Genomic DNA, 27,504 nt, shown 5'->3' with positions numbered 1-27,504 from the left:
ATACTTTCTTTATATTAGGCTCCTTTCAAAACAAGCAAACAACCCCCCCAAACAAACCAGAAATTGTACTTATGAAAGAAATGTAACTGATTTTGAGACCTTTAGGTCAGGTTGTAAGCTTCATACAGGTTTCAGTGAGGTCCTTGGGATGGAGGTTGTGTTCTACAGGTAACTGGAGTTGAGTGCTGGTTTCCAATAGCTGATCTAGGAACAAGACGTGCAAGCAAATGTTTTCCAAGATAGGTCAGTGACATCCTTGCAAATGATGCGCCATTTATAGAAGTCAGTTTAGGACAAATGGGTCTTATTAGCTTGGTTTTGATGCTGGAGTAATATAATTACACTGATCCTGCAGCTGGTGCGGATCTGTAGCGGTATACCTCTGCTTAAGATAATTCCCCTCGGAGAGTGAGATAACAGCGTGAGGAGAGCTCTGGCCTAGCGTTTGAAGCGTATGTATTGTTTGGATAGTCGCAGCCCTCCTTTTTCTTCCTACTATCCCATCTTACAGGATTTTGACCATTTTTGCTTTTACTCTGAAAATCTTCTGTGGGATTTAGTACTTAGATTTTCAAAGTAATAATGAGCAAAATAACTTCAGCAACGTAATTCGTAATGAAGCAGAAGTGAGTTTTCAAGGGAAATGCTTTCTGACCAATATTATGCTTTTATTTGTTTTTTAATGGACATTAATATCTCTACTGAAGTGAACCAAACCCTTATATTTTGGTTGAAAGTTCAGAGAACAGAATTGTGCAGCTTTTTTTTCCCCTTAAGGTGTAAAAAACTTCTACTATTGTTATTGTTGTAGTTGTTATTATTGTTACCATCTGTCATTGTTATTCTGCTGTGCCAGAAAATTTTATAAAACCTGTTTCCTGGCATAGAATTGAATTGTGTAGTTTCCAAGAGTTTTCTTCATCTGTGGTTTTATTTTATTTTCTTTTAAGGGTCTCTAGCCATTTGGATCAATTTCAGTTTTACCTATAGAATTTTGAAGCTTGTGCTGTAGTATACAGTGTGCATACCTATGCATTGTTTTCAGTCACTTCTGTGTAAACTTGATTTATCTCAAAGACTTTTTATGTTGCTTTAGAAAGAAGACTGAAAAGACTTATTTTTACAATGCAGGAAAAAAGTGTAGATTTGAAAATTAGGAAATATTGCACACAAAATAGAAATGTTATTGTACTATATTAAGTATTTGTTTAGCTGAAGCATTGAAATGTAGTTTCTGGTGTTGGTAATTAAAACAGAATTAATTTAGTTGTTACTAAAATTAAATTTGACATAGGAGTGGATAGTCCTGACCATAATGATTGTAGTTGGCTGTTTAGTTGTGTTTAGGTTGGTTTGTTTGTTTAGTTTTGTGGAGGTTTTGTTTGTTTGTTTTGGCAGCCTCTGTACACTGGTGCTTTCTTCTGAACTCTGAAATTCTTGTATCTCCCAGAAGTCTTATTTTTGTTATTGCGTGATACTTTTGCTTTGTCCAGCTGATGAATGCTTTTTTATCCCTATTATGCTTTTTCCTCCCTTCAAGTGGTATACTCAAGCAAAGTAGACTTCCATCAAACTTGAATGAAGAAATTACTTGTAAATCTTGTGAATACCCTTGCTATTCTAAGTATGGTAAAATGGATTAAACCCCCCACATTTCATTTATTTCATAACATTTCTGTGTGATATAAATGGATTAGGCTACTTGACTTGTTCCATGCGCTTCACCTCAATTAAATTTTTTCCCTTTTGCTTTTTAATGAAGAACTGAATCAAAACTACTACTAGGCAAATTAGGATATCCCTTTGAAAAACTGAATGAAAAAGAATTCATACTAAATGGTGATTTTGTGCAGTAAAAGTGTTTTACTAACTGCTAAGATTCCCACCCCCACCTCCGCCCTCATTCTAGGTTGAATTTTCCTGCTATGGTTTTGTAGATGGCTTAGATTGCCTTTTTTTTTTTTTTTTTTCCCCTGTTAGCCTCTATATTCTGATGCAGGCGTAGCATAGGCCTACTTGTGAGTTATATTTCCTTATCAGTAGCTATAACAAGTATTGGGTATTTTTGTGGGTTTTTTTTTTTGAAAAGTATACAATTAAATTTAAAAATAGAAAAGCTAAGATTTATTGCTTCTTTCAGTTGGTTATATTGCATCCCTTAGTATTCAGTATTTTTTTTTTTCTACTAACTCATTTTAATGACATTGTGAAAGTGAAACTTAAGACATTGCTACAGTTACTACTTCAGTGTTGTGTTTAGATTATCTTGTCGCGTTGTAACATTAAATTAATTTTGTTGAATTCTGGTCATGTAGCCATCTGAATTTTTCTCAAATACTGCGTATGCAAAGGTGTTTGCACAAGTTGCATAGGATCAGATTTTCTTTAAAGGAGAAAATTTTCTCTAAGTAGTGAGGAAAAAGGAACAGATCTGTCCTATAGGTATTCGTGCATTTTGCAGTTCTTTAATGGGAGAAACTACATCTAAGAAAGCTTTAACTTTTTCTAACAAGGTGATGAGTTAATCGATCAAACTCCATAAATATGTTTTTTTAATGCACGATCTTTCCTATTTTGTGGACTTTCGTTTATACTATAAGCATGGTGATAGTGGTTGGTTTAAAATTGTCCAACAAGCAGATACATTGGAGGAAAGCAGCTAGACTAAATTTTAACTGAGTAAAACTCTACTTTATTGAAACAGGAGATCAGCAAAATCTCGAAGCAGAAGTCCATATTCATCCAGGCACTCAAGGTCTCGTAGCAGACACAGGTTGTCTAGATCCAGAAGTCGTCATTCAAGTATTTCTCCTAGTACATTGACTCTGAAGAGTAGCCTGGCTGCTGAGCTGAACAAAAACAAAAAAGCAAGAGCTGCTGAGGCAGCCAAGGCCAGTGCAAAAGCTTCTAATACTTCAACACCTACTAAGGGAAGCACTGACACTGCTGCAAGTGCACCTCAAGTGAACAATGTAAAGGACCTGAAGAAAATAAAAACTGAGCATACACCTTCTCCTACAAGCAGTGCAAATTTGAAAAATGACAAGGCAAAAGCAAAGGTCTCGCTTCCCGAAACAAAAGGGGAAAATAATTTAATTGCAGACAAAATTACTAAACAAAAACCTACAGCAGCAAAAGAGAATAAATTAACTGTTGTAAAACAGCCAACAGTCACTGTAAAAGAGAAAAGCAAACCGAGTACACCAAGCGTAGTAGCCAAGGAGAAGGATCGAGTTGTTGCACTACCAACCTCCACACTGCCGCCCTTGCCTTTGCCTCCCACGCTGCCTGAAGATAAAGAAACCGATAGGTGAGTTGTGACATAGATTTACTTTTTGGGGTTGTCAATTCCTTTTCATTATTGTTGTTATTTTCTTTTCTTTTTTTTTTTTTTTTGATTATTGTTATCATTACTTTTTCCTTTGGAAAATAAATACAAACCTATTTGCTAGATCAGGTTGGTGCATTAGGTAGTTTGTTCTTGCTCTTCAGTTGTTTAATGTGGTGATTGTGAGTGAACTGAAGGAACTTAATCTTAAGAATAATTTAACTGGCTCTTGAAAAAAGAAGAATTTAGTTTGGGAAGAATCTTTCAATAGAAGGTACTCTAAAGAGAAGATTTAAAATTGCTGGTAGATAATAGCTTTGGGACTAGTGTAAGGATGCATTTGAGGATTTAAGATTTCATGTTCGGTGCAAATGTGTACATCCAGGGAAAAGTTAGATTCAGTAGCAATATATGAAAATTCTTTAATTAGCTGGGGTTTGACATAAACATTTTCTTCCTTTGGAAGGCAGTTGTTTTTATAGCTGTGCATTATTTTAGTATCATTTATCTCAGAGACCAGTCTTATTTTGAGTTATGTATAATGGAAGTGAGGTTCATGGCTTGTCATTTGTGTTAACTTTTAAAGATTAAAAATTGGTCTGTATGAAGAAACTCATGTCTGTATTCCAAGTGTCATCTGAGTTTAGACTACTTTAAGTCTCTTCATAGTCCTGACAGAAAATACGTGCTGTGATTTGTATTGGGAAATCATGCTGTTGAGCTGTAATTTACTATTTTTTCTCTTGGTTTGGTGATGAAGTTGAGAAAAGTTACTTTTGTTTTCACTTGTGTTTTTACATGCCTGTCACATGTGCAGAACAAATCAACTTCTCACAACAAGTAAACCAGAATTTTTTAGCACCAAAGTAATAAGTAATTTAAGTGTGATACGTCTTTGTAAAAAATCAAACTGTAAAAGAGAAATTTAAAACCTTATGAAGTACTGTATTTGTATTCCACATCTGTGAAATGAGCCTGTCTTGTTCTTTGAGAAGTCTGTAGTGTGTTTGATTAGAAAAAGTAGTTATAACTAGAGATATAATGTTTTTCTTGTGTTTGCTGGTAATTTAATGCTATGTTAAACATTAGGATGCTTTGGCAGATAAATACAACCTAACAAGGTACCAGACAGATTTATGTTTTTTTAGTACTAGAAGAGAAATGTTGTTTCTTGCCCTTCAGCACTGTAGCAAGTGTCATTCCAGTTGTTCAGAATCACACCTGTGTGGCAAATATACAGTTACATTTAAATTTGTGACAAAATCATCCTCTCTGGGTAAACAGGATATCTGATACTGTTATTTGAGAGCAAGGTTTACTGTTTTAACTAAAAACTAGGCTAACTAGGTGAAATATGACTGGCGTTGCAGTGCTAATTGCAATAATATGAAATGAGACTTCATCATGAAGCTAGCTAGTTACTTCTCATCATTAGTCTTTTTTAATGTAATACCTCTTTTTTAAGTATAGCTAAACTGCATAGAGGAGTCCAGCTACAATTAAGCTATGGTTCTATCAGCACTGGGCTCATTGTTCTTTCAAAAATAAAGTAAAGCTTGCAAACAGCTGCATTAGAAAGATTAATGAGAAGTAGTAGAATGTTGTTTATGCTATGCTTAGTTTTGCCTATAGGATCAGAATGGTTGTGATTACAAGTCGTGATAAAGCTTAAGTCATCAAAGAAAAATGATCAATGTTTTTTAGAGGGGAGGAGGGCAAAGATACTTACCTTGGGCTCAGAGTTACTATAGGAAAATTGTGCCAACCAGGAAAGCTTGATGCAGAATTGTGTCAGTTGTGAAGTTCACCAAGAATCTGATAAACCAATAAATAAAAGATGTAAAGGAACAGCAGTGTTGCAGAGCCACTGTCTAGGTTAGCTGAAAGGGAAAACTCTTCTGGTGGTCAGTGATGTGTGATTTAACAGACCTGGAAAAAAGCTTCTCTAATATCGAAAGTTTGGGGGCAAAATTGTGAAAGAAATACAAATATATGAACATCAAGATTAAGAATTTTTCTTTACCATGATAATTACATGCACTATCCAAAGGTCGTTTATTCTTTATAGCATGTTAACCATTATATTTGTAATGAGGTAGTATATGCCTCTTTGAGGTGCTGCTTTAAATTCAGGCAGTGGCAGCTTGAGAAGTGGCAGAAGACATTAAAGCGTTGTGTTTTCGTGGGGAAGCATACACCTATGCAAACCACTGGAACGCTTTATTTAACTATATAAAGATTGCTAATTACAATTAATGTAAGAATATATGCATTCTCCGTGATGGAAGATAGCAAGATCTATTTACATAAGTTCCTGCTTGATCTGTGAAACTAAGTAGGTAAGAAATTGCAGAAAAACCTCTAGAAAAGCTTCCCAGAGAAGTGTGCTGACAGTAGAATGGTGCTATTTCGTGAATGCAGCAATCTTGGAAAATGTCCCCTCAAAGCATGACAGAAAGTTTTCTTGATGCCATGATAAAGTGTGAAATTTAAAGAGAGAATACTATATGAGAGTCCTGTGTGGGAGAAACTGTTATGTAATTACATAAAGTTTAGAGATGGTTGTGGCTTTAAAATTACTGGATATGCAGTAGCTGCACAAATCTATCTAAACTAAAGGAAATTCTGGTAAAATGAAACCATGTGTTTAAAAAAAGAAATCCTGCAGCAAGTACGATATTTGCAGAATTTCCTCATTAGAATGGGAAGAGCATCTCTAGAACTATTGTCTATAGTAATTGTTAAAGGAATACATTGCTGTACGTGTGTTTGGGGGATTTTTCTCAGGACAGAGTGACTGTCGGTTTCTGTTACATGATTATGGCTGGTGATTAAAAAATGGTCAGATATCAGTAATCCATGACAGAAAAACATTTAGTCATTTTTTTTTTTTTTTTTTTTTTTTCCCCAATTGGTTGGTTTCTATGCTGATGACTAGAAACGTGTTGAATCTGGAGTGCTTCAGAGTACATCTGAGATTGGAATCTGTAAATGAGGTGGCGCGGACTGCCTCATAATGCCCTGCAGTGTTACTGTAACGCGAAGCTTGTTACCTCTGGAGACCAACTTTAGAGAGAACTGGATTAGGATAATCTTCTCTTTTATATGAGAAGTCAGTCAGCGTACAGATTTTACCCATACACTTCCGATGTCTGGCAGTACCTGAGCTCTAAATATTTGTAATAGTCTATCTAGGCCGTAAGCTTGAGAAGAAGCTTGTGTGGCAGAAGTCTGGCCCAGCGAGGCTTGCTGTGTCATCTCTCCCCAGCTTTGACCAGAAAGATCTGCTTCCATAGTTTCTGTAGAATGTTAATAGCTGTGTGCATCTTCCAGAGAGCTATTTGTGAGCCATTTGCAAAGCATAAATGAAAGTCCTGCAAATTCTAAGAGCCAAGAGTTTGAATGATGGTGCATCGACAGCCTGGAATGTATTTTAAAAAAATAATTCCAATAGGTTTTCCTTTATGTATGTTAATGTCATTCTACTGTGTTCAAATTATTAGCAAAATTGTGGTTTTTTTAATAGTTTGCGAGAGAATCTTTCAGTGAAGTCAGTTAAAGAAGCAGAGAAGAAACTTCGCCATCTGCTTGCAGACTTGCCACTTCCACCCGAGTTGCCTGGAGGAGCTGACTTATCCAAAAGTCCTGAAGAAAAGAAACCAGCAGTTCAGTTACACAGCAAGAGAAGACCAAAGTATGTTTATTGTATTTTTTCTAAAGCCTATGAAGCAAGTCGAAGGGACAATAGTTTCTTTAAAATATATTCTTTTCAAAATAATTCTGCTTTTTAATGACTTTTTTGATATTAATGAGACGACTCAAACTATGTGGTTTATTGTCACTTAATGTTAGAAAGCCAATTATCTAATAATGTCTTGTAAAAATATAGTGTTGAGGGTTTTTTCAAAGTTAAGACAATCCTTAGATATATTAGCTCTATTCTTACAAGTGTTTGTTGTTTTCTAGAATATGTGGACCACGACATGGTGAAACAAAAGAAAAAGAAATAGACTGGGGAAAGCGCTGTGTGGATAAATTTGATATCATTGGTATTATTGGTGAAGGCACTTATGGGCAAGTTTACAAAGCCAGAGATAAAGACACAGGTGAGTTTAAAAAAGTAAATGTAAACCTGCAATTCTAAAGAAAACATTTTGGTTTTGTTTTTACGTTTAGTAAAATTTGTGGTATTCTGCCCTCTAATGTTTGGAAAGTTTTTAGTAGCTGATTTTTTTAGTTTTAAATCTAGTATTTGTCTAAATCAGAAGTTATTTTTTTGCTGCACTGGAAAATAATTTATCCGTAAAGTTGTAGCTGAAAGCAAGCTGAGCAGTCTTAATTTCTAATTTTTATTTCTTGCATTTTGACACTATACACATTTGAGCTTGTGAAGAAGAGAGGGTTAATACCATGGGAAAACAAAATGGCACCCTAGACAGGTTGACAAAAGATAATGAAGTTTGAAAAGGCATGTAAGGGTGAAAGAAGCTATACATGGGATTTAGCCATTTTTCTTCTTTGTAGTCCAACAGTCATTAGCTGATAGTAGGAAGAGAATGTGCCTCTGCAACGCAGCCCTGAAGTGTTGCATAATGGGTATTTTTCTTGCAGTATAACTCACTCTACAACAGTGACATAATTTTTAAATTTCATGTTAAACTATTGCTCAGATGAGCACCATAGTCACCACTATGAGTTACTACTTCTAAATAGATAATGTTACTACTTCTAAATAGATAATGCACTGAAATTGGTTCTTCATATGTGCCATGTATTGCTTGATCATTTTATGTTCAATTAGTCTGACTGCTTGTCCTTCTGGTTTATTTGTGCATGGTTTGAACGCTGGATGATTTTCTGCTTCAGCAGTAACTGAATCACACAGGATCACATACCAGCCTCAGTTCAGTTCCTTCTTTCTGATCTCCAGAAAACGAGCAGTGTAAATATAATTCCTTCTTCATCCTTCACCTGTGCTTCCTTCGGTTTGCAAACTTTAGTTCTTAAGTTGAACTGCCACAGATTTTATTTTTTACCTCTGCCTTGAGAACCATTGCAAATCATCATTAGGAGCTTCTTTCTGCTCTCCTGGAATTCTTCTCTTTGCACATTTATTGTAACCATGTTGCTTCTTTGGCAAGCTTCATGTTCTTTGTCTGTGGCAGCCATTTCTTGTCCTCCCGTAGAAGTTGTTGCTTGCTATCTTTAATGGGTCCATACAGTTATAGTACACCTTCCATTAGCTTTGGATTCAAATCCTGTGTGAAGAGTGGCATTATGGCCTTTGAGATGCTTTATAACAAGCTGTGCAGTGGGCCTTCAAAGCAAGTGGATGTTGTGTCGTACTGGAATGTGATCTAGTGTGTACGTATCATATACACGGGTGCAGGATAAGTTGTTTTTAGAGCTGACAGATACATCTGTGCTGTAAAGAAGCTTCCCAGACACAGCAATCAACTTCCAAGAACAAAATGATTGAGCTGGCATACAGTCTTCAGATATCCACCATCATGAGTAGATCATGCTCCTGCTGTTTTGCAGAATCCAGCTTTATCCAGCCCAGCCTGCAGTAAAATAATAAGGAAAATTTCTCCTCACTGTAAACATGGCAGTGATACTTCTACTTGTAAAAAGTATACTGATGTATTTGAGAACTCTTTATTAATCTTCCTCATATCTTGAGCTATGTAGTATTTCTGGCTGGATGTATGTGTTCTGACCTGTGGTGATGTAGTATTAAGAAATCCTGAGCAGATAGAGGCCTCTGTCTCTAAAGCTGCTGTTGATGATCACTCTTAATGTGAGGATTTATTGGTGAACTTGGTGTGGAATATCAGGACACATGTGAGTGAGGTATGCAAGGGAAGAAGACAGTGAGTAGCTGATAATTCTTACTTACAGTTTTGTTTCTCCAGGTGACTGTTTCCCAACAATGGTTAATTCTGTTTCCATTCAGCATGGTATTTGTGCAAGCATCAAAATACTGTTTAATCCATTCAGAAATAAAAACAAATGGGGGAAAGGTTTTGAAAGCCAACGAGCAAACTCAATACTAAATCCCATATTTTGGTTGCTAATCTTAATGTTTTTTATTTAAATTTTGTCTTAGGGGAAATGGTGGCACTAAAAAAAGTACGTCTGGATAATGAAAAGGAAGGGTTTCCAATTACAGCTATTCGGGAGATTAAGATTCTTCGACAGCTTAATCACCAAAGCATTATCAACATGAAGGAAATAGTGACAGATAAGGAAGATGCTTTGGACTTCAAGAAGGACAAAGGTAAGTACGCTAACATGGGCGTAGCTCTTTCCAGTCCTGTTCTTGGTACGACAGTCTGATACACTGGACTACATTTGCAAAGTACGATGCTTGACAAGGGGTTTTAACTTTTATTTAGTTACTAATAGAAATCCATTAACTCAGCTATGTCTTTTGCTCATAGAAACATTTTTGAATGTATTTTGTGGGATACAAAAAACTTATTATTTGATTCCAGCTCTACTATGGAGAGGAACATGTTTCACTCCTTGACACTCGGGGATTAAGGAGCCCACCACCAACAGGAAGCTCTTAATTTTGAGCTTTTTTAGCCTTTTATTTTCCTTGTAGTATTTGTCATATAACTTAAAGTATTGTAGGCTCAATACTGAAGAGATGTTTTTCAATGTAAGCCTTGGTTTTATTTGACTTGTGCTTCGGTTATTTTAATAATTGGGCATGTGTATCTTGAAGGCTAGAAGAAGGATACATGAAAAAAAAAAGCTTATTTGGGTGGTGGTGGTGTTTTTCCTCAAATAGAAGGCATGCAGACTTTTACTCTTGCTTCCTTCAGTGTTAAGCTTGGCTTGTTTGAGTTACTGCAACCTCATTAGCCTAGAGATGAGAGAACCAATGACACAGAGTAGAAATCATGCAGTGTTGTTCCTTGGTACTTTCAATATTGGAGCGGTCATTTTGTCTTTGGAGGCCATTTCCTTTTAGGTTCAAGTCTTATAAATCTGTCATTTTGGGGTATTTTAGTGTCTTGTGGGCAGTTTGATACATGGTTTGGCTGAGGAGCGTGTTTGGAATGTGATACCTGTGGTGCATCCTGAGTTTCTATACAGCATGTCCAGCACCGGTGGGTCCAAACTGCTGTATGTACTGCATAGCCAGAAGAAACACCAGGTGATGTGATGCGTCAGAAGATGGCTGTCAAAATTAAGCAGGAACTAGTTTGTGTTTTTTCCTACCATCTTTATGAAGTATAATACTTTGAAGGGTATACAGCACTGACATTTTTTTTATTGTGTTTAAAAGTAGAAAGCACCTAGCAAAAGAGTTTCTCTAAATATGTGCAGGTTCAGTGGTCAGCACCTACTCTGAACCCTGACAGTCTCCAACAGCCAGTTTGGGCTTTTCATGTGAATCTTGTACTGAGTTTTAATTAGGTCTAACCCACTTGGCTAATGAGACCACACTGAACCTTGACTTAATACTTAATGACTCATTAGTTAATTTTCTTCCTTTCTGTTTGGTGCCATGTCTAGGATTGAATTGTAAATTTTTTTGGTGTACTTCAAACTGTGTCTCATTAATTTCAAAAAGGTTTTTTTGTGTAAGTCTGTATTTGTGCTTTTGATATTGCTTTCAATTTAATTTCTTGTTCTTATTTAACAGCTTATGGCAAAAATAATTTTTCAGAAAACTTGCAAGAGGGAGTGGCTTCTCTGGAGATGGTAGAATAAAATTAGTTTCTGATAGTCTCTTGAGAGCAGTAGCATGATAATGAGACTGTGCTATTATGATTTGTCTGTGGAAATATGGAAGGGTTTGGTGGTTTTTTGTTTTTTTTTTTTTTTTTCAAGCACGGCATTCTGCATTTCTCTAATGAGTAGTTCATTGTGAGATAGGAATTTATAGCTGAGACACTGTGGCCAAATTGTAGTCTATGCAGGGAACAAATGCAATCAGTCGGAAGTTTGGCCATTTTCATGGTAAACCACTGCAAACACAAAAGTAGTCTGCTTGGCTTAAAAAGGAACCATTATAAAAGTGATAGCAATGTCTTGCTCAGGCAGAGCTTACAGGAGAAGCAAAGCCTTTTGCCTTCTGGTGAACATGCTTATGCTTAATGTACATTATATGCTTATCTCAGCTTTGAAATACAGCTCATACAAAGCCCTGCTGATACCCCATTTGTAAATGTAGGGAATGAGAACACTTGTGGCAACACATGTTCCTCTAGTTAATATGAGTAAAGTTAATTTTGTGTCTAAGGACACCTATCATATCCTGACCTATTACTCATCTACTTATTCACTTAAGGTTTTTTTTGTTGTTGGATCTCAGTAGTTTAAAGCGTAGCGAATTTAGTTTTCTGACACTTGTGTAAATATTGGGCATACTTTGTACAGTACTTGTTCTAAGGATGCTTTTTAAGATAGTAACATTGGCCTGCAAACCAGCAATGACTTGGCTTGTACAGCTTTGTCCTGATGCTTTGAGCTGTGCTACATGTTTTTAAGCGATATAATCCTATGTTTTCCAAACTTTCAAGTATCTGACTTGTCTGTATTTTCTACAGTGTTTTGAAGGAAGTGGAAAAAAAGTATATCTGTGTTTTATCCTGGCCAGTTTAGGTGTAATTTTGACGATAGGAATATCTTTAATAGGTAGGATTGGGTTTATTGTTTTTCAACCAACCATTAGAAAAAGAAATGTTACACATTGGAGCAGTGTTGCACGTATGTTATAAGGGTATTTCCATCAGTGGAAGTACAGCTCATCAGACACCACAGCTATTTGTATAGGTTGGACAGATACACAGCTGAGTGCGTGATACAGGGGTCTACTACACTGAAGATCTGAAGTTTTTCCTTTTGCAGTCTTCATTATGTACCGGACATGCTTGGTGATAAAGCTGAAGAACAGCATTACTGACTACTAATTGTTAGTGTAACATCTCGGTTCTGAGGCACGGTCCGGCCAGATAGAATGTGTATGTTGGGTGTGGTGAGGAGTCTGTGTGTTTCTCATGTAGGCTTTTCTCCCCTGCCTTTCATTCAGAGGGAGATAGGTGAACACACAGGCTTGGGGATGGGAACACATGGCTTGTGGTTTGTATTCCATCTTGTGTGTGTATTTGCGTAACAGCTGACTCAACAGTATGTCCAACACACTTCTTTTAAAACCTCCTCTGCTCTCGGAACATAAAGCTGCCTTTGACTTGATAACACCAATGAGCTATAGTTTCTATTCATTTTTTTGCTAAAATCTCAGAACTTTGTTTATTTTTGTTGAAAATGTTTTCTTCTAGCGAGACAGTGCAGGAGCAGTTGTGGGTGTCAGTCTTTGACAGTAGTAGAAACAACCTAACACAGCTGGTGCTTATGACCAAGTCTGCTGGCAACTAAGCTTTCCGTCGCTTTTCCCTTTTTGCTTGCTTCATAGTAGTTCAAATTAATTGGAGTTCACGTTCATGAACTTCAGTTCATGTCCTTTTGGGGCAGAGTTTAGAGCAGGAGGATTGTACTTTGCAGAAGCTCTTAATCTTCTCTTAGTGGTTTGGGGTTTTTTTTGGTCCAAGAAAGTTTGTGTGACGCAACAGTAATTGCAGAAAACAAGATTTAGAACTGACGCTGAAATCAAAGAGCTATTTCCTAGGTATATTCAAATCTGTGTACCTCACAAGCTAAGTTAGTTGAGCCACTTCATCAGTTAAGAAGTTAATCACTGGAAAAAAGATCCTACTTACTTTGGGCTCTTGTCAGCTCTGGTTTGTTTTCTCAGTGAGTCTCTCATTATATGACTTGGGTGTCTCTCTCTTTTCTTTGGTGACCTGAGATGGTTCTTCAGTTCCACTTGCCTCTGTATCAGCTAGAAGCTGTTTGCAAGTGCTCAGCAGTCTAGCTATGGGACTGCCATGATCTCTTTTTACTAAACCTGTGGACAGTACCTGGCTTTTATTGCTGTGAATGTAAAACCAGTAGGTGTACTGACTGACACCTCTTCCTCCCTTTGACTGGAAGAGTCATTTTTAATTGCTAACCTGAGGGAGGATGTAAAACTTTGCATGGGAGACTTTTAAAAAAGATCTGGTTAGCATTGTGTGGATTATCTGTTTGGATGATGTGTGTATGTATGTTTCTGTACTTCATTTTAAGATCTAAATTTACTTTAGATTAAATTTTTAATTGATCTGTAGTACAAATTAACAAACCTTTTTAGGCATGAAGTCGGTATTTATCTTGACAGTACTGTAGTAGACGTGTCAAAAGGACACCGACTCTGTGGTCCATTGTCATAGGACTAGCAGGTTACTTTTTCACAGCCGTCAAGGAGTACTTCGTCTGTCTGAAAGCTTGTGGTTTGGAAGGATTCTGTGACAGCAGTCACATAGTCATCAGAGAGTACTTCACTACAGGGTATCATAGCTAGGTTTATCCGGGTTTCCTGGGAAGTTGTGTAAAACCAAACTGATCTGAATTTCAGAAGTCTCTAATGATTTACAGCTTGTCTTGCTGCTCCCAAAATAGCAGTTAGAAAATTCCTACCCAGATATTTTTTGTGCTACAGCAAAGTTATCGGGGAAAAAGTATGACTTCTTGAGTGGTGCTTCCTGTTTGTGTGTGCTGTCCTGAACTCTGGTTTGGAATCAGCACAGATTCTGATTGTGTGGCTTTTCAATTTGATCCATGTTAGAGCAAAATAAGAAAAATCCCTGATTATTAATCAAAGATTTCTGATATGTTTGGTTTACTTTTCCTTCGCTTTAAGTTTTTTGTTTGATTTCTTGAACAAAAAACTTGTTCAGTGATGAATCAAGGACAGTATTTACTCCCAGGACTCATGCCGTTGGCTGGTATGCCCATTTCAGAACATGTCTCCATGTACGTGGAGTTTGGGTTGGCTTTGTTTCAATAGGAGAATGCAACTGAACTTACAATGGGAGAATACCGCTGTCATCAAATAAAAACTTAATATTGAGTGAAAATGTAAAAAAAAAACCAAAAAAAACCTAGTTTAATGAAACCAGAACCTTCCCCCTCATTTTTGTCTCAAACAGGAAGTTTTGCAATAATCTAAATGGAAAAATGAGTATAGCAGCGATGCTTTCTTTAGTCTTAAGGTGATTAATTCAGTGGCTATGCCTTTATTTGTTGTTTCACAAAATAAAATAAAATAGGTTTGTAAAAGCTGAGTAGAAAGAAAAGATGAACATCTGTTTAAGGGACTTTAAGGAATTTAAATGTAAGGAACTTCAAGGAATTGCTGAACAGTTTCTTCTTTAGTTTTCAAGCTCTGTTTGATAAAATTATGTTTAAAACTGTCTTGGAGTATCATGAATACCAGAATGGAAATGTTAGGGAAATGGAAGAGTTAAATATAATCCAATTAGTTTCAATCAGTCAAGGGGGGGGGAAATAATTATGTTTGCAAAGAAACAGCTGAGGAGGCTTTTAGCAAAGTGAAAGTCTGATGGAGTCTCATTCTGAACAGTGAGTACAGAATAAAATGTTGAAAACCTGTACATATCATGCACTGAATGAGGCAGGGATCCTTTGGGGTTTTTTTAAGCATTTTTTGTATTTCAAGATGCTATTGTAATGCATTTATACAAGGATTGAATTAAAATTCCCACATAAGGCCCTTCTGGTCTCCCGGTTCCTCTGATCTGTATCTAATCAGGTATTTTGAGACACTCCAAACACCTTCCCTGTGACATTACATTGGGAAAATATTTGCTTAAAAGCTGTCATCTGTGTAGGCTTTGGATCATTCTCCCCTACTGCTCCCCAGCCTGAAGCACTTGTATTTTACTTTGGGAACAAATATGTAACTTGATGTCCTGCTTTGTTGGATCTGTGTGATTTGATGGTGATCCAGAAAAGTCCAGAGCCTGCTTAGGTCACAGAAATGCAAAGTATGTTTTGTTAGGTTTTTTGGCCCCTCAGAAAATCCTTTGTTTATTACAGACTATCAGTGCCATGTTTGTTGAGTTACTCATTTTTGTATGCATGGCTTTACAGCATTATACCCCAGCCCATTTTGTGTTTTGGTGAAGAAAACTGCAATTGTTAGAGTTCCATGGCTTGAAATACATGAACAGGAGGAGGAGATGTGTTAATCCTTTAATTATTCTAAACTACTATCTCACTTTTTCACCCTTTTTAAACCTAACTGACAAAATGGTCAAAAAGATTACTTTTTCTAAGTGCAAACAAAAGGAATAAGGCAAGGATTGTTTCCATCAGTGTGAGTCTCCTTTATTGTGTACCTCCCTAACAGATTCAGCTGCTCTCTCTTATCCCATATTCAGAAGCAGGCAATATTACTACTGTTCCAGCTGCTGCTCCATCAACATGCAGTGACATTAAGGTTTGTTATTATCCCGGCAGATGAAGGAATGGAGATGAGCTGCGTGGTATTAGCAAAGGAAATGGGGCACCCAAGACATAAACCCCCTTGTAAGTGCTTTGTTGCAGCATGTGGAAATGGACTGTAGGCTGCCCCACACCCCACAGGTACTTACTTATTGGGAAGTGCAGGTCTTTAACATAACAGCAGTAAAGATGAGTAATGTTAAAGTCAAGTAAGTAGTTCAGGGTTCATTTGAATTGCATGCACTTCACTGTAACAGGGCTTTAGGGGGTTTTATGACACTGCTTCCAGAAATGTGGATATTGGGCAAAGCTAATATGAAACAAAGGGTCATTTTAAAATGTAAGTTCCAAGTTATCAAACATCTTGGCCTCATAAAGGAAAGAACGTGTTTGTTTTTTTTTTTCTTCTTGTTTTCCTTTTTGAGAAATGGATATTTGTGTGGCATTTGTTTTGAGTGAACTAAAGGCTGCTGTAAACTCTTAACTTGGACTATGCTGTAGTAAGCAGCCTTCTGCCTATGTGTAGTTTACTTGTGTTGTCTTCCATGACTGTTTTCTTCTTCCTGAATATCTGTAGCTTCTTTACCTCTTAAGAAGGATCAGATCCCACAATCTGATGAAAAGCAATGGAGATTTGAAATGGTCAAGTGGAATAAAGTAACTGTTTTGTTGACAGGAACTGTAGATCTATCAGAAAAGGGCACCAGCTTTGTCTAGAAATACACCAACAAAAGTTTTAATTCAGTTTGCTTGATACCTTTTTTTTTTGCAGCGATAATCACTTCCAAATATAGTTTGAGTAATACTGAAAATCAGGTTTTAATGGCTAGTAGACTAGTTTTAATAATAATTTTTTATCACCAGTGAAAAAGATTCGGCTTTGATAGTTTTTATTTTTTAAAAAAATTTTAACATTGTATGATATGTAGATGGTAAATAGGCAGTAATGCGCAAGTGTAATGGATACGTGCATTTGCTGTTGCTCTGATATGGAGGGAATGTTTAGTTTACACTGTTCTAGTGTATGTTTCTTAATGAGGGTTGCAGAGAATATAAATAATTGGATGTCATCTCCCAGGTACTTCTCTTTTATTTATGAATTGTCTCCACTGTTGTCAGCTTTCCTTCTTGCATGAGGGTACGGATTGTGATTGTTGGTTATAAATAGTGGTAAAAAACCCCAGGAGCTAGTGGCAGAGCAGGAAATTGCTTAAGGCATGGAGCCTACTTTGCATATAAACAAGACGACTGTGTTCAGCTGTTCTCACTAGACAGGTCCACAGTCCTTCTGACCCTTCCCAGTCTTCCTCCTTGTCATGTGCACACAGAGTGTAACCTACTGCCATGCCAGAGTTAACTGTCCTTTGTGTTCCAGAGCAGAAAGATCCTGAGATCGTTGATATTTCAATTTTGTTGAGCTGACATCCTCTGAAGGGCGTATCTAGATTATCCTGGCACTGCAGCATTAATATCAGGTGTTTTGTTTCAAGGCATTTTAAAATATATCATGGCTCATACTTCAGCAGTTGCCAGTGAGGTAGCCCTAACACCAGAGATGTACTTTTGCCATGCTGAACTGGTGAACTGCATTGGTGATCTCAGCTATGCAAATAGTAACACAGCAGACTTTTGGTTCTTTATGGCTTGTAATACTTCCTCCTTTTCTTTTGAAGTGGTGGGATTGGGTTGTACCTGCTCGATTTACCTCCTGCTCCACCTCCTCTGTAGACACCAACAGGGCTATTTTATGATCAGTGTTTTGCTTCCTTGGTACAACATATGGCAGGACAAAAGGGCCTAACTTAAAAACTAGGAACTCCTGAGTGTCTTACGCAATGGCCTGTGGTTTAGCTGCTCTATGCTGATCTCTGTTGCAAGTTTAACTCTTACTGTATGAGTAATCTTTTTTTCTGCTTGTTAAATAGCAGATGGATTTAGCACTCTTTCTTCTCTTTTCAGCTACTATGCAAGAAAACAAGTCAGTTCATTAGAATTTGGCTCTGTGTGTGTGGCATTCTGGCAAACTGACTTCTCATTATTGCTCCAAGACTTTCACTAACTTCTGAATGGACACTCCTTATTTAGGAACTAGAACCTGTAATGAGTTCTTGCTGGGCAGAAGCTATTTGTACTTTAGAGTGGTGGCTTTGAAATCTTTCTGGGGGAGGCTTTTGAAAAGGGAAGGTAGGCAGACGCACTTGAATGTGGTTTCTGCATTGCCACCAGTGCTTTGCAGGGACTGCACTGTCTTTGCCTCAGAGGTAAGAGGGGGAAGGGTTAAATACTAAAGAGTAGACCATACTGGGAGTGGTTGAGCTGGAGATTGGTTATTGCTGTTTCTGAAGCTCTCAGCACTTCTCATCTTTAAGAACACACACACACACACACACATATATATATATATATGTATATCAAAGAGCCTTGGCTTTAATAGCTTTATTTGTGGAATTACACAGGCTAATGTGAGATAAGACCAGATTCTATTATGCTTAATGTATGTATGTGGCAACTTGGAATATGAACTCCATCTTTGCAGAGCTGCTGTTGCTAGTGTGGGTTAGTTCTGCTTTCTTGTTTTATCTTTTAAGTATTTTTAGTCTGAGAAGGGCAGGCTTATTTCTGACCCAATTCCACACTGAAAGCTTGAAAAACTCAAGTTATCAAATCATGGCAGATAAACTGATGCTGTACATATTTGTTTCTAGATTTTCCCCTGAAGTTTATGTAGGATATATTAGCTCAGTTAATTTTTCTTTTAATAAAATGGATGGAGACTGGGAGCCTTGGGGAGAGTACATGTCCATCTAGATTAAAGCACCATGTGGTAGCATTATATTTGTTTTCACAAACATTTGACTAGTATAATTGTTTACATGGAAAAGCAATTTTATGAAAACATTTTACTGCACTATACTTCATTGCTGTTATTGGACATGAGTACAACTGTAAATATTGCAGAAAATGTAAACAGTTGTGTGAAAAATACTTTCAAAAGTAGGGAGCAGCAATGCTTTGGACTGCTGTTAAATCAATTTGTCTCTCTCTGTTTCTCCTACCCTTTCTCTTTCTTTTCCTAGGTGCATTTTACCTGGTATTTGAATATATGGACCATGACTTGATGGGACTGCTGGAATCTGGTTTGGTTCATTTTAATGAAAATCATATTAAATCTTTTATGAGACAGCTGATGGAGGGCTTGGCCTATTGTCATAAGAAGAACTTTTTGCACAGAGATATCAAATGTTCAAATATTCTACTCAATAATAGGTATGGATAATACTTAAAGCATGTAAAAAATATTGTATGTTAACGACATCTTTAAAGCTTTCTTTTCATCTCCACAATTCACCTGCTTTACACATTAGCAAAACTTTTTTTGAGATTGCCTAGTTTCTTTAAAATCAATTGTAAAATTCTAATCTGGTGATATTACTGTTTAACGCTGGATCCTGCAATTGTTTGTTAAATTTATCTGTGTTAAAACAGCAGGATTACAAGCTGAATCTTTCAGGTCAGTACGGGGGAAAATTATCTGAGTTCAAATACATTAAAACGGAATTTTAGGACATAAGTGTTTGGTGTGTATTCTTTTTGCCATCTCGAGGTGTGGCTTGGCTGGTTCTTCATGACATACTTCTGAGGTCCTTGTCTTCATCACTCAGGATAATGCTTTAAAAGAATATTCAGTCAGGCATGTTAAAACATGCTTTGGCTTGCAGTTACAGCTATATATAATCAAATGGGGGGAAGAACTTGTTTCTTACTTTAACCACTTATAATTACAAATAAGATTAGCAACCATGATTTTGTTCAGTGTGCAGCAGCAGCAGATAAAAAGCCTGTGTGAAGATAGCGGATAACTTCAGTACAGAACTGTTGTTCATCAAATCCAGTAGGATTAAAATGAGGGAGCAACTGTAAGAGCGAGGTATATAACATCCAAAGGGAGTATCTTCACAGTGCACGTAGTCAGCTTCTGGGATTTGTTGTCACAGGAAGTTTTCCAGGTAGTGTCGGAATGTTCAAAAAGATGAGACACATTCATGGATACGTTCATTAATACCTTCTAAAGGGAATAGACAGGAATACCTGTTTTAGCATCCTTAAGACAATGATTGTGTGTGTGTTGGTTAAGCACAAGGAAGATGAGCCCCAAAGTGAGCAGGTTCACATGTTCTCCATAAAAATCTACTGCTGCTGTTGGAGACGAAATGGATTAAGGGCCTCTTTTGGGAGGGCCCTTGCTTTGTCCCAGCTTTCTCCAAATTAAATCTTCCATTTTCCCCTCATTTTTTTTCCTTATAACGAACTAATGTTAGACTATTTTCAGCTCTGTATTCCCACCACAGTCCTGCCAGATTATGATACAGACTCTTAAACAGATGTACATGAACCTCCACATCACTCACTGTGCCCATGCGTAATCTTGCTTGCCTGCTCATCTCCCATGGTGGTGCTGTGTCTGTGCACCTTTGGGAACTCAGAAACTGAGGTGTAACCTGACAGTGGAGAAAAGTGCGTTATGGTAGAGGTGGAGCTTTCTGCTGTACTGTTGTACAGTCCAGGATACAGAGTGTTTATTCCCCTAGGATATTTTTTGAGCATCATTAGACACTTCCACGGGAAGAAGAAAAAGTTGATAGTTGATCTGAATAATTTTAAGCCAATGTTTCTCAAATCCCATTACCAGTTACAGCCTGAAGTTAAACACATGGATTATATATCTTTTAGATAGGCACCTTAAATGTCTTTGCTCAAAAATTCATTGATCTTCCACAAATACGGTCTCTGAGGAATAAACATGTAAATCTGAGAGGGACCATTTTTTTTTGTTTATGGGGGTTCTCCCAAGTGGTTTCAGCAATTCCAAGCACACATCTGAGGGGGCAAATGAAATGAAAACTATAACCTGTATATTTTATTATCATCACAAAGTGGTCATTCTTACACACATCAGCAAGTCTTGCCCTAATTTGATAAAATTTATTTGAAAGTGACATTTGCAGGTATTTGAAAGTGGCAGGAGTTTTAAAGCTCCTAAGTACAGAAAACCAAAACCCCCATGTGTAACGTTCCAACATTCATTTTACGCATTAGAGAAGCTTTCTGTTTAATTCATCCAGACTTTACAGATGCTGGGGGATTCTGGTCATTGAGCAATGCCTTTTAGCTGTGGAAACTGCCAGGCAAGAGCTCTGTATCTTCTACTCTTCCCCTCATATATGGGAAAACTCACAAAAGGAGTTAGGGGTTGTGTCATTCAGCAAGTTGGCTGCTGGTAAAAATAGAAGCCCTTATCTGGTTGGTCACCCTGGTTTGAAGGCTGTATTTAAAGTTTACAGGAGCAGAATGGGACTTTGACAGCTTCCTAGAAGGAAGAAGTATGCATGACTGGTGATAGCTGTTTGTTGTACAAATGCTTGAGAAAATAGCAGTTTTTTCCCTCAGTTTTTTCCTGCAGGGTTACTGATTTGAATACTTTACAGTATAGCTAAATTTTGACTGATATCTGATGATGTAAATGCCATTTGATGATCATACCTAATTTTGCTTACTTGTCTTTGCTATTCAGTTAGTTAGTGTATTTGTTTACTGAAGAGATGCATAGATTGTAAGGCACTGCCTCATTAATGCCTCATTAATGTGGTTTGGTGAAGATCGGTTGCAGCTGTCTCAATCTCAAACTTCACCTGATTTTTGGGGAGGAAATCTTAACAGGATTAACCACTAAATAATTCTTTGTTTTTTCCACCAGAGGGCAGATAAAGCTTGCAGATTTTGGGCTTGCTCGGCTGTACAACTCTGAAGAAAGGTAAGATATAACTATAGCGTGAAAAAGCATTCGGAAGTTTAATCTTTTTCCTAACTCTAATGAGGGCCAGAAGTCTGTTTTGTTTAGGGAAGATGTTGTTGCATTGTAATGCAAGTAATTGCTTAGGAAATGGAAAGAAGTGCATGTTGTCTTACACTGCATAAATCCACAAAACTCTCTTTGTGCAAGTGTATTGCTTTTCCACGTGTTCTGGATAAATAACTGCTGAGAGTGGCCATATATTGATGGGAAATGAAGAGTTGCAGTCCTGAATAGGTTGCATCAATGTGTAGGTTTTTACTATTAGTTTCTGGTCCTGTGAAACCTAAAATATATTCTTTCTGTTGGTATACCTAGGAAAAGTTTATTTAGGGAAAGCAAAATTTTTTTTACTGACACAAAGCAGTATACTGTTTCTTTTCAAAAAGCATTACTTTTGTGTAAGAATTAACCTTACGTTTGAAGAGGTTCATTGTATTCTTTAGGCAGTCAGTGCTGTTGAATCTGCTGGAAACAGAGATACAAGTTTAAATAAAAGTTATTCTGAAACTTCTTGTGACTTGTGCTTCTGTTGTTCTTGGCTTCGTTACGCTTGTACTCCAGGAAACAGGTGCACAGTTTTTATGATTAAGGACTTCAGTATTTATTGTCATGTCATGTGTTTGTCATGTGGAATTGGATTTTCAAAATTCAGGCTGAATGTTCATTTCACTAGTGTGTACGTTGGGTAGTTGGATACAGAGAATATTTGCTGCCTGCCTGAGCTTACTCTGATTTCTGCATGCTTAATTTGGGAAATAATACCCATAAGTTTAGCTTTAGAAGTTTACTGTTTTCTCACAGACCTCTGAGCTTGCTGTTGAACCTGATAGCATTAGTTTCACTGTCTTCAGAGCTGTTGTTTCAGGAACATATGCTTAAGTACAGTTATGAAAACCGATGAGTATAGTAGTAGGGTTAGATAATCTTAAGAAGCTGCTGGGTAATTAATTTTTGTTTTGGATGTACTTAAAAGGGATTGATGCCATCCTATGTTCTTATTTTAATATGCACCAAACTGACCTATTTTTTCCTCTTGTTTACCGTGGGGATTTTTAATGTCTGTTTTAAAAATAATTTAAATTTTGCTTGTAAAACTACCTGTTCATTAAGAATTGAATGATTGAATGTTTAGTGTCTCTATAGTGCAAATAACAGATTTTACTATACAACATACAGCAACGTTGTTATATATAAATGAAACAAAGATTAAAATGTAATTATGCTAGCCAATAGAATTGTTGGTTGAACTTGGGGAGGATAATTAGAATTACATTAGTAGATTTTAGACAATTCTTTTGTCATTCATTTTCCTTCTGACTAGCTTCTGACCTGCAGTAACAGAGGTAATTAATGTATACCAACAAATGCATAATAGCCGCTGCTTTAAATTAATGTAATTTACATTTGGTTTACTGTTGTTTAGATCTTATATACTTTTCAAAAGAGTACAGAATTTAGTAGGAGCATAATGAGGATGAAATAAAAATTTAATTTTACGTAAATTCCCATTGTTGCTGTAGATGTGCTCCTTTAAATGTTATTCTGATGCATTTCCTGTCTTGGAGTAGGAGATATGACAGATTGTGTAACAAAACATCTGTTCAAATAAATAGCACCGTATACTAATACATAGGAGTGGTGTATCTGTAGAGAAAGTGCATACCATGTAAACATTTCATAGAGGAATGCCTGCTTTGGAGATAAATGTGATAAATGATGGGATTGTTTCCAAAAACATACTACATTTTAAAAATGAATCAGGTTGTTTCTTAATGAAAAAAAGACTTGGATGATTTTGCAGAAATGATACCTGTACCACTGCATATGTTATAAGAGCTTGTTAGAGTTTATGCTACAGTTGTTCAAACTCTGCACTTAATGTTACTCTGCTTTCTATGTGGGGTTACCTGGTGTTGGTAAGAGTGAATTACTAAAACTGCAAGAATTTTGGGGATCACTTTTTGAGATAGCCTAGTTGAAACAAAACCAAAACCAAACAGCTGTGTTCTGCCTTCCAGTCTGAACTGTTGATGCTGTATCTTGGCCTGTCCACTAAAAAAATGTGGAAATCTTTGCCTTAGTGTGAGGGTGGAAAGGATTATTCCCAGTGACCAAAACTTCTGGTTAGAGCGGTAGAGGTTTAACAATGTTGTGAAATATAGGAAGATGTTGGAAGCATTCCAGGCTTTGGGGTCAAAATTGTTGAAGGACGCAGTTCAAGAAAAAGGCTTTGTCTCTTTTGCTCCTACTTACCGAGGGGAAAGTGAATATTTTTTTTTTTCTTTTCAGAACGTTTGTAGAGGTCGTATATTCAGTATTGTAATAATCAATAGTTGTCCAGAAATTACTGGCTTTATCCAAGTAGGTCCTTCTAAAATGACTAGCAATGTAATAGAGTATGACTATCTGAATAATAATTGAGATAGCATCGACATGGCTATGTGATCACTGTTTATATCTTCAATCTGTCCTTTGTTAGCCTTGGTCAGAGGGTTGCATTTGCTTTTGTACAGTTACAGCACTGCAGGACTAAAATTAGGAAAAGGGAGTAGAAGACTGTAGTGTTCTTAAACAGCACCACAGAAGTAAAGTCCTCAAAGTATCACTTTTTCAGAAATGAGATCATAGTAAAATGATAGTCCTTTCTTTTTCCTCCCCCCCAACAGCCGACCATATACCAACAAAGTTATTACGTTATGGTATCGGCCTCCTGAACTTCTGCTTGGAGAAGAAAGATACACGCCAGCTATTGATGTCTGGAGCTGTGGGTAAGAATTTTGTACAAAAGTGTAGCAGGCATAAAGCCAAAAAGAAATCTGAAATGTTTCTATCAATCTGTATTGAAAGCCATAATGATGGAATTGTGCAAAACTGTTTTACAGCTGCATCCTGGGTGAACTTTTTACAAAAAAACCAATATTTCAAGCAAATCAAGAACTTGCTCAACTGGAACTTATAAGGTAACTTGCAAGCACCACCCCACATAGTAGGTGCCTATTAAACTGACAGGTTTCTTTTGTTAGTGTGAAAATTGGAGACAACACCCTGTGAACCTTTAGTAGAAGTACTGTTATTGCCTTGATCAAAGTGTTAGAGGTTTTGAGGGGCGTGTCAAGCAAGTGGCTTTTGCTTGGACATGGAGAAGGGTTTTCTTGAGTATTCTGTGGTCCTAGCAATGTACAGTAAGAGGGTTTTTTGTAGAGCAGCTGGAGTTGCCTGTTACTGAAGCTATAAAGAGAGAGCAGTCAAAATGCCTGTTATTTTTAAAAATGATGTTACAACTTCTTTGCAACAAATCAAAATGAAAATAAGGACAAGTGGGATTTGGGAGGATTAGGTATTTTGCATGCTACTGGCCTTGAGTTCTTGTTTCAAGCCTTCCCCATACACACCTGGGCTTTATTATTTTTTCTGGGAATATTTCTGTTCCCTTACAAACTGCCAGACAGTTTATGGAGGTAAAATTTCTGTTTCTTTCCTTATCTCAATAAATCATAAAATGATATGTATATAACTCAGTGGAACCAGAGCATCTTTTTTTTTCCCTTTATTCAGCAAGCAAAAATTGCTCTTGATTCTGATATCATAATTGACCTCGTAAGTGAGGAGAGGTCCTCTTCCTAGAAACAAGGGGAAAAGAGGGTGAGTCTTACAGAACTTATAGAACCTGAACAGTAAATGGTCAACATGATTTTTAAAATTAAATGAATAAAAGAATATTACAAAGTTATATATTGAGATGTTTTTCAAAACAGATTAAACAGTAGCATGTTTCTGTGCAATGTGTTATCAGCTGGCCTGGATAAATGAAGTTTTTAGGAGGTGCGAAGCATATCAGTGATCATTCTCAGTATAAAAACTAAACTCGTGAGTTGGAAATTTTTGCTTTTGAGCACTAGATGGCATTGAAGCACGTCACAGTGCAGTCATTTGAAGCTTTTTCTCTTTGTGTTGTACCTCTGGCACAGCCAACTAAAATTTTTGTGATTTTCTTCTGGAAGCTCCTGTTTGTAGCTCATTTTTAATCTTCACTGATGCTATGCATTTTTGGCTGTTTAAATGTAATGTATCAATTTTATCAACATCCTTACTATCATCATGTTACAGTAAACAATTCTACATTTATAATTTCTAACTTTATTGTTTACAGATAGAGCTGAAGGAAATTCTAGATAGGAAAAGATAGATTTATCATTTTTCTTTTCCCTCCTGAAAGTTACATGCCCCAACCAGCGTACAGTCAGATTGGTTTGCGTAGCATTTGAGACATAACTAATAGATCATTAGGACTTCTACACCAGCCATTTAAATCTAATAAATGGGAGGGGTGAACTAGGGAAGTGTATTTGCAAAATGTCCTTTCATGACTGCTTGCAACCTTGCATGTATGCTAAAAGGCCTCTTTGGTTCTGCTTAAAAGTGTGGTGTTAGTCAGCTTGTGCTTAGCCATCCTCAGTTGGACAAAATGAGTGGAGATGAAATGGGAGGAATAAGATTATGGCAACTCCATTTGTGGAGATAGATTGAGGCTTGAGACAAAACTCATAACTGAAGTAAAGAATACACAGGTTTTCTAGTGGTCGGATCTTGCTTCTGCCTTAAGACTTACTGAGATTTTTTTTCCCCCCCTTTATGTCGTCAGTGTAAACTAAATTCTCAGTGAAAAGTGCTTTTTCAGCCATTTGGTATATCTTTCTTCACTGGCATGGGGAGCTAAGGACATAAAAGTTAATTAGCACTATAAACCAGGGCTGTCCAGTTCTCCAAGTCAAATACCTGGAGTACTGTCCAGACATAGTTGGTTAAGTTTTTCAAAACATTTGTGTGGAGGATGCCTGGGGTGAGATGAGACAGAAACAGTGGACTACTTAAAGTAAGTTTACTCTGTGAGGTGTGGTTACTTTCGTAGACAATTCACTATTATTTAATGGTGTTGGGCACTGGACAGTAGAGAAATTTTACCTAAAAGAACCTGAACACTAAGAATCATTTCTGTATTCACTGTAGTGCAAGAATAAAATGACAGCTGTGCTCACTTGTGGTTTTGGATCTCATACCTTTTTTTTTTTTTTTCCTTCTTTTGGTACAGCCGAATTTGTGGGAGTCCTTGTCCAGCAGTGTGGCCTGATGTTATTAAATTAGCTTATTTCAACACAATGAAACCAAAGAAGCAGTATCGTCGAAAACTGAGAGAAGAGTTTGCTTTGTAAGGATGAAGAATTAGTTTAGTCAACTGTAATAGCATTAAATTTTCCTGGAGAATGTATGAATTTTGCTGTTTTCTGGAGAATGGACATAGATTAAGTGTAAAGAAAAATGGCTTTAGGTTCTTATCCTTCCCATGATACCCACAGAGCTTGTATTAACCCTTATTTAATAGGAGCTTCAAGAAGAGGGAAGAAGGCCCTAAAATTTCAGCCACCTGTCAGCTTTCACCTAAGGAAACATTTGTTTTCCATGATTGGTGCACCTGCTTGTTGTCCCTGTCCAAAAACCAGCTCAGAGTACTTAATTGTTTTTTATTAGGACAACTGGCTACAGCTAAATATGTAGTCTGGTTAACATTACGGTCTTTTGGGTCATAAATTCATTCAACACAGAGAAGTTATCTGAACCGTGTATGCTAAAGTACTACCATTGGACTAGTTTTGAGCACATATCACACGTGAAAGTTATGGAAAACAGCTGTAAGCTTATTTTAAAGGCTATGTTCCCCTCCTCCAGTTACTGAGGGTTTCAGGAGGAATGTATTGTCCTGTTTGTACTAATGAGACTTATATCTTTAAAGCAATAGAATTATTGTCCATGGACCAATCAAAACTGCAAGTCCCTGGTGCTAAATTCCAAAGTGTAAGATGACAATATAGTCTTGGCTTAAAAAGGTGGGGTTTTTTTTGTAAGGACAATGTTTCAAGCAATTAAACCACACAAAGCAAATAAAACTTGGGTTATATGC

The 27,504-nt window shown here is 36.9% G+C and overlaps 1 protein-coding gene across 8 annotated transcripts in view; it reads left to right on the top strand.

Moving 5' to 3' along the window:
* The window catches only part of CDK13 (cyclin dependent kinase 13), a 49,570-nt gene that overhangs the window by 9,283 nt on the left and 12,783 nt on the right, over positions 1 to 27,504 (top strand). For all 8 annotated transcript variants that reach the window (XM_074900916.1, XM_074900911.1, XM_074900915.1 and 5 more), the window contains 9 exons: positions 2,705 to 3,310; positions 6,855 to 7,022; positions 7,295 to 7,434; positions 9,438 to 9,608; positions 18,772 to 18,961; positions 21,450 to 21,506; positions 24,215 to 24,316; positions 24,431 to 24,508; positions 26,638 to 26,754. In XM_074900916.1, coding sequence (XP_074757017.1) covers positions 2,705 to 3,310; positions 6,855 to 7,022; positions 7,295 to 7,434; positions 9,438 to 9,608; positions 18,772 to 18,961; positions 21,450 to 21,506; positions 24,215 to 24,316; positions 24,431 to 24,508; positions 26,638 to 26,754 — 1,629 coding nt within the window. The remainder of the gene's footprint in view (positions 1 to 2,704; positions 3,311 to 6,854; positions 7,023 to 7,294; positions 7,435 to 9,437; positions 9,609 to 18,771; positions 18,962 to 21,449; positions 21,507 to 24,214; positions 24,317 to 24,430; positions 24,509 to 26,637; positions 26,755 to 27,504) is intronic.

This window comes from Athene noctua, chromosome 2 (genome assembly GCF_965140245.1).
Source record: "Athene noctua chromosome 2, bAthNoc1.hap1.1, whole genome shotgun sequence".
Lineage (NCBI taxonomy): Eukaryota > Metazoa > Chordata > Aves > Strigiformes > Strigidae > Athene > Athene noctua.
This window is presented reverse-complemented; position numbering and strand designations above follow the sequence as displayed.